Source organism: Helianthus annuus, chromosome 5 (genome assembly GCF_002127325.2).
Source record: "Helianthus annuus cultivar XRQ/B chromosome 5, HanXRQr2.0-SUNRISE, whole genome shotgun sequence".
In the NCBI taxonomy this organism is placed as follows: Eukaryota; Viridiplantae; Streptophyta; class Magnoliopsida; order Asterales; family Asteraceae; genus Helianthus; species Helianthus annuus.
In genome coordinates, this window is record NC_035437.2 from 141,054,334 (window position 1) to 141,060,744 (window position 6,411).

At 34.8% G+C, this 6,411-nt stretch overlaps 1 protein-coding gene across 1 annotated transcript; it reads right to left on the reverse strand.

Moving 5' to 3' along the window:
- Nucleotides 1–511: 511 nt before the first annotated feature.
- LOC110899628 (ent-kaurene oxidase) lies at nucleotides 512–5,926 on the reverse strand. Its single transcript, XM_022146520.2, has 8 exons — nucleotides 5,736–5,926; nucleotides 5,357–5,517; nucleotides 2,134–2,295; nucleotides 1,902–2,045; nucleotides 1,561–1,815; nucleotides 1,302–1,463; nucleotides 994–1,188; nucleotides 512–891 (listed from the first exon to the last, which is right to left on the reverse strand). The coding sequence occupies exons 1-8, from the start codon at nucleotides 5,881–5,883 to the stop codon at nucleotides 583–585; spliced, it is 1,536 nt and encodes a 511-aa protein (XP_022002212.1). The 5' UTR covers nucleotides 5,884–5,926; the 3' UTR covers nucleotides 512–582.
- Nucleotides 5,927–6,411: the final 485 nt, after the last annotated feature.

Genomic DNA, 6,411 nt, shown 5'->3' on the forward strand with positions numbered 1-6,411 from the left:
AGGGTGTAGGGGTACACCGCACAGGGCCTGTGATTAAGAAAGACACGTGTTTTTTTAAAATAAATCCGATATATATATGTTAAGTCTTTTTTAAATAATATACACATATCAACTCCAAGATAGGCCCATTTACAAAACATTTTTTTATGATTTAGAAGTTAACCTGTTGGCATTAGGTTTAGTAAGCCCAATAGCCATTTGATTTAAAAAAAATAATAACAATAATAAAATATTACGGAATGACACTTTTTCGAACTCAAACATGATACATGAATCCTCAACTACACTTTGCGACTTCATCGTTCTTGCATTTCCTTTCCGGTTTATTTCCATGCAAAATTGTTTGTTAGTTTTTCGATTAAGAAGGATATTAGAAATCTGTTCTCGACTATTCTCTTTAGGAGACTAGCCATCTCGAAATGGCTACGTAACAACATACCACCTTAATGTCCCCTTGGGGACGTATGTGTAAAAAGAGGTGTAGGAGAGATAGAGAGAAAGATTAGGGAAATTAATGGAACTTATTCGGAAAAAAACATGTCCAATTGTCTAAATACGAAAGGCTAATCGATACACCTGCGATCAGTTTCTGGGCTTTATTATGGCCCGCAGTGGACGAAGCATCTGCGTCGTAAGCCCAATCGTATTAACCTCTTCTTGGGCCTTATTTTTCAGTTCCCACTTAAACTCTTGCACCATTCTTCCAATTCCAACGCAAGAAATCAACATTGCCTGAAGAGAACCAGCACACACCCTCTTTCCACCTCCAAACGCCATCGTTTTCTGGAAGTCAATCGTTTCATTTTCCTTCATAAATCTCTCTGGATTCCATTCTTCAGGATTCTCCCACACACTCTTCTCCATGTTACATCCGTAAATGTTTATCGCTAGCTGCAAATTAACATATCCGGTTTGAATTTGAATTTGGATAATGGCCATATAGAAACAGAAAAGATATAAAGGTCATATGTTTGACTTTTTTAAAGAGTCAACCTCGGTTCCTGCTGGGACATGGTACCCTCCTAGAACTGTGTCTTCATGCACGTATCGTAATGGAATAATAGGGACCGGACTATGCCTTCTCAAAGTTTCATGGAAAATAGCGGTTATGAATGGCAGCTGCGACAGATGTTCTTCTTTGATTATGTCTGACCCACAAACACTTTGGATATCCCGGTACAAACGATCCTGAGTTACATATACAATTAGACAAAAGTCTTTGAACTCCCTTATAATTTGATGCAGATTCTGATAAAGAATATAAACTTTTGTTAGTCTGAGGTTGAAAGAACAGTACAAACCTGAATATGGGGGTTTTTTGCAAGTTCATATATTGCCCATTCAGTGGTGACCATAGTGGTGTCTGATGATTCGATAATAGGCTCCCATACCGACATAAGTAGTTGTCGATCGGTTAATGATTGTGCTTCTGATAGCAAGTAATCTATGTAGCTGTTCAGTTTCTATTTATTTAAGAAATTAGGACGGGTTAGTATTATTCTAACGCAATCTTAACAAGAAAGAAATCAACAATTACAACGCCATAATGTAATGATTTACCTCCCCTGAAGCGATACGTTCTTTATGTTGTTTAATAAGAGCCTTCATCACAGCTTCTCGCCTGATATACATTTGTTGTATTGTGTTCTCAAACTTTTTATTCGGGACCCACTTTAGATACGGGAAGAAATCTCTCCAGTCAACGTCGATCGCACCCATCATTGGGTCAACCACCAAAACCTGAAATATCTCGTCTCGTTTCATGGTGATTTTAAGATCCTCCACATATATGCTCTCCACATCCTTTCCCATTGTCTAAAAGGGTAGAAATGAAAAGACAATTGTTTTAAATATTAATAATCAATAAAAAATAGACATAATATGTGATTACACGAACTCACTTGTCTCATAGCTAATCCAAAAAGTTCAGATTGGAATATTTCCCTTAGATCCACTTCTTCTTGTTCAGTAGAGGTTTTAACAAATGCGTGTAGTCGGTTTGAAAGATTCTCCATCATGATGTCTCTTTGGATGCGGTGTTTCTTCTGAAAATATACAACAAGAACAAACAGTTCAAAGTAAAGTCGACAAGTCGCTTAAGCACGCAAAAGTACACAGTTTGATAACACAAACCTGAGCATTTGGTCCCAACATGGCAGTGAGTATATGGCGTTTGACGGTCTTGTGATAATCATTATAATCACTCATAGCCACCATGGTTTTGTCATCTGTTAGGATCTTTAATGCCTTCGACAGATTTCGGGTTGAGATAGATTCAAATCTGGTAACAAATGCCTATATAATGAATGAAAGAGATCAATTTTAACAACAATCATGTCATTGTTTAACGACCCTATGTCCCTATTGATTAGTGGATCAAATCAACTTTACATAATATCATGGTGGAATTACTTGAATCCTTGGTTTTAAATTGTGTGATGCACTCCGATGCGTTTGGTCCAAAAATCTGATGCGTGATGCGAGCATGCGATGCGCTCTTAAAAAAAACGAAATAAATCAGAGTAAAATGCCAAAATAGCTCCTGAGTTTAGCTCACTTTTGCCACTTCAGTCCAAAAATGAAACCCTTTATATCTAGGACCTCGAGGTTTCATTTTCGTTGCCATTTCCATCCAACTGGTAAACTGGGTTAGAAACTTTTGTCCTCTTTGTCATTTTCCTCATTTAATGGAGGGTATAATCGTCATTTTATGCCCAAACTCTATGAGGAACTCCATCATTTAAATGAGGGAAACGACAAAAAGGGCAGAAAATTCTAACCCAATTTGCCAATTGGATAAAAATGGCAACAAAAATGACACCTCAGGGACCCAGATACAAAAGGTTTCATTTTTGGACTAAAGTGGCAAAAGTGAGCTAAACTCAGGAACCATTTTGGCATTTTCCTCAAATAATTATTTATACATAAAAAATATTTAAACTAATGCAACTGACGCAATAAGAAGATAAGAGTTGTACTTTTAGTTCAAATCGAGATTCAAGCATACTAGAATGTTTCCAAAACCACAAAAAGTGTTTAGGAACGATAATGATCCAAATCAAGCATATTAAGATATTAATTATTAAAAAAACCCAGCCCATTTCATAAAAACTGGAAAAAAAAAACATAACAAGCAATGTTTCGTGCATCGGAGCGAATTATGCGAAATCGGTGCAATATTCTCACATCACGTAAACACAACGCATCAGCTGTGACGATATGCACGCATTTTAAAACCAAGCTTGAATCATCATTAGACCAAGCGTACTGGGGCGTGTTCCCCCCCCCCCCGATACCGCTCGAAAACGCCCGGCCCCCCACTACGCTAGGCGTTTTGGGGCGTTTTTTTCGAAAAAAATGGATCTGGCGTTTTATTTAAAACGCTTCAAGGGTGTTTGAATGGCCAATCAAATGAGGACATGTGAGTTTAGAGAGAGAGATGGAATGTGGGGTTTGATTTGGCGGATTTTTGGCCGGAATTTCAAATGGGTTTGCAGGTCATATGAACGAAGAAGAAGAAGGGCTTTGTTTTATAACTTTGATATTGACACTTAGGCCCCTATAGTTTTAAACTTTATTATTTTCTGTTTTCACACATTAGGCCCCAAAGTAAATTTTTAGTATTGTATTTTTTTAATTTAATGAATTATTTTAAGTTTTTTTTTTGTTTTTTTTATTTTCTGTTTTTTTTCGGTTTTTTTTTTATTTCAAGTATTGTATTTGTTTAATTTAATGAATTAATTTAAAAAAAAATAATTGAGAAATGATTGCATGGGCGTTATTGGAATAATGCCCCACTACATCACTTTATGCTATAATGCCCCATGCTGACTGGGATGACGTGTGTCGAATAATGCCCCATGGTAAAGACATTATAACAATTTACCACTACACATGGTTTTAGAAGAATATGACCAGTCTTGATTTACAGTCTCTAAAGTTGGTCAACGCATCACAAGCATTAAACATTTACTATTTATATATTATTAAATAAATTAAAATTGATGAAAGATTATGATCAAACCTTTATTTACCACTACATATGTTCTTAAAACAATATGACTAGTCTTGATTTACAGTCTCTAAAGTTGGTCAACGCATCACAAGCATTAAACATTTACTATTTATATATTATTAAATAAATTAAAATTGATGGAAGATTATGATCAAACCTTTATCATTTATGGCCGGCCATATGCTCTTCCATATATTTAATGACGATTAATTTTTTTTTTGAAAGATATTTAATGATGATTAATAATCCACATAAGTTATTCCAAATATACCATTCCATTTTTACACATTAACAAATCAAATATTGTGGTCTTCCATGTAAATATTTAATGATGATTATACCATTCCATTTTTACACATTACCAAATTAAATATTGTTCATGTATAATAAAGAAATGAACATTACTTCTACTCCACCTTACACCAATAATTCTAAAGGACTCTCTTACCTAGATTTAAACCTAAGACCTCTTTCTTAAAGACACATGCCTTTATCAAATGGGTTAGCACCACATTGGCAAGTGAACATTTTTCGTTTTGGCAAGATGATTTTACAAATTTGCCCATGAGCAATCAGTCTTTAGAAGTTTGATGATATTGGTGAAGCTAATTATGATTTACAGTTTTATGGTATTTAGATATAATTAAGTTTATTTTGTTCTGGTTATTTTATTTTTAATATTACAATACACAATCATTTATTAGCATAGAATTACAATAACCGCATAAACTAATTTTATTAGTAGTTTTCAATAGGGACATAGGGTCGTTAAACCAATCCCTTTAGAATATTTCTACAATTTCACCAAATAATAAATGAACTATTATAATACAAGAAAATCATAGACACCTAATCATTTTCTTTTTGCAAGAATATATTCTTGTGTATCCTAAAAGACAAGTCAACGCTCATTATGAAACATTGACTACAGATTCACATTATTTTTTGTTATCGTATCGATCAGATCAAATAAATATGAGATACGTTAGATGTTTAATAAATAAACAGATATTTTATCATCAAAACATACCTGAATGGTTCAGATTTCTTACTGGTTCAAAAAATGGTTTATACTGTTTGTTTCGCGAGCAAATGTTTGAATGATTCAGACATTTGACAACATTATACTGAGTCTGAATGGTTAAGACCTCTTATCTGAATTGGTCAGATACTTGTATCTAAACAGTTAAGCATGGTCAACACTTATAATAAATAACTCCTATAATTGAATAATTACGAGATATGAAACGTGTAAATCACCATAATATTTGTTTTGATTTCAGAATTAATCACACTTCAATACTATGTCGTTTTAACAGGATTCATGAACTACAATCGTACCTCTTTGGCAATCTCATTCGAACTCACCACCACCATCGAAGTAGCTCCGGTTCTAATCGAATAAATCGGACCATAAGTTTCCGCCCATCGTGTGAACGTCATGTACGGTTTCTTCTCCTTCAACTGCAGTAAATTCCCCAACACTGGAACTCCAGGCACCTCTACAAATTTCAATCACACACATCATCAAAGTCACATAACTTCACAAATTCCTCACAACCCAGAAGACCCGGATTATAATCAAACTTAAAAAAACAAACAATTGAGCAAACGGGTCAATTTCGCATTTAGAAAACACGAAATTTCGACCTAATTGGTAGTTAAAATCCTTAGATTGATTGATACATGAATCCACAGAGATATAAGTACAGAATTGTACCAGGAACCCGAGGGAGACGGTTTGATTCACCACTGGTGTAACTTCGGAGGAACCAGAATGAAATAGCGACGGCGAGTGCTATGGCTGTACCGCCTATTGCTAGTGCAGTTGCCGGCGGAATTGGAAGCATACCGGTGAGAGCATCCATTTTGGCCGAAAGAGAGAGATATAGAGAGAGAGAGAGTGATAGACGAGTGTGTATTTGTTTCAGGTGGTGCTTAAATAAGATGTTGAGTTTGATTGATTTTAAGTTATTTTAATAAACAATTATTATTATTATTATTATTATTATTATTATTATTATTATTATTATTATTATTATTATTATTATTATATCTGCCCCGATTGCGATGTGCACATGTAATGTATATATGTGTGGACGCTTGGGGGGCAAAAGTGAAACGGTACTAACTTTAACGTTATTTTACTAATTTCTTGAAAATAACGTTAAAAGCGGTGGATGGTTAATCATGCATCATGTAATGACGTTGATAGCTGAAAGACACGGGAGTACATGCACCAATCAGTCTCTGTCCCGATTGTTTGAGTGTTATGTGTCTTAGGTCCAAGGCTTGATACAAAACTACAATCGAGCCAGTGATCTCACTGGAAGCAGTCTCTCTATTCCTACGAAGTAGAGATAAGGCTATGTACATCTATCCTCCTTAAATACTAT

What these genes read in the sequence shown, in the direction of transcription:
- LOC110899628 (XM_022146520.2), bottom strand. Translation starts at nt 5,883, where the DNA reads ATGGATGCTCTCACCGGTATGCTTCCAATTCCGCCGGCAACTGCACTA. An exon ending in CGAATGAGATTGCCAAAGAG is followed by an intron (nt 2,296 to 5,356) that starts GTACGATTGTAG and finishes TTCATTATATAG; the next exon opens with GCATTTGTTACCAGATTTGA. An exon ending in TGTTGGGACCAAATGCTCAG is followed by an intron (nt 2,046 to 2,133) that starts GTTTGTGTTATC and finishes GTATATTTTCAG; the next exon opens with AAGAAACACCGCATCCAAAG.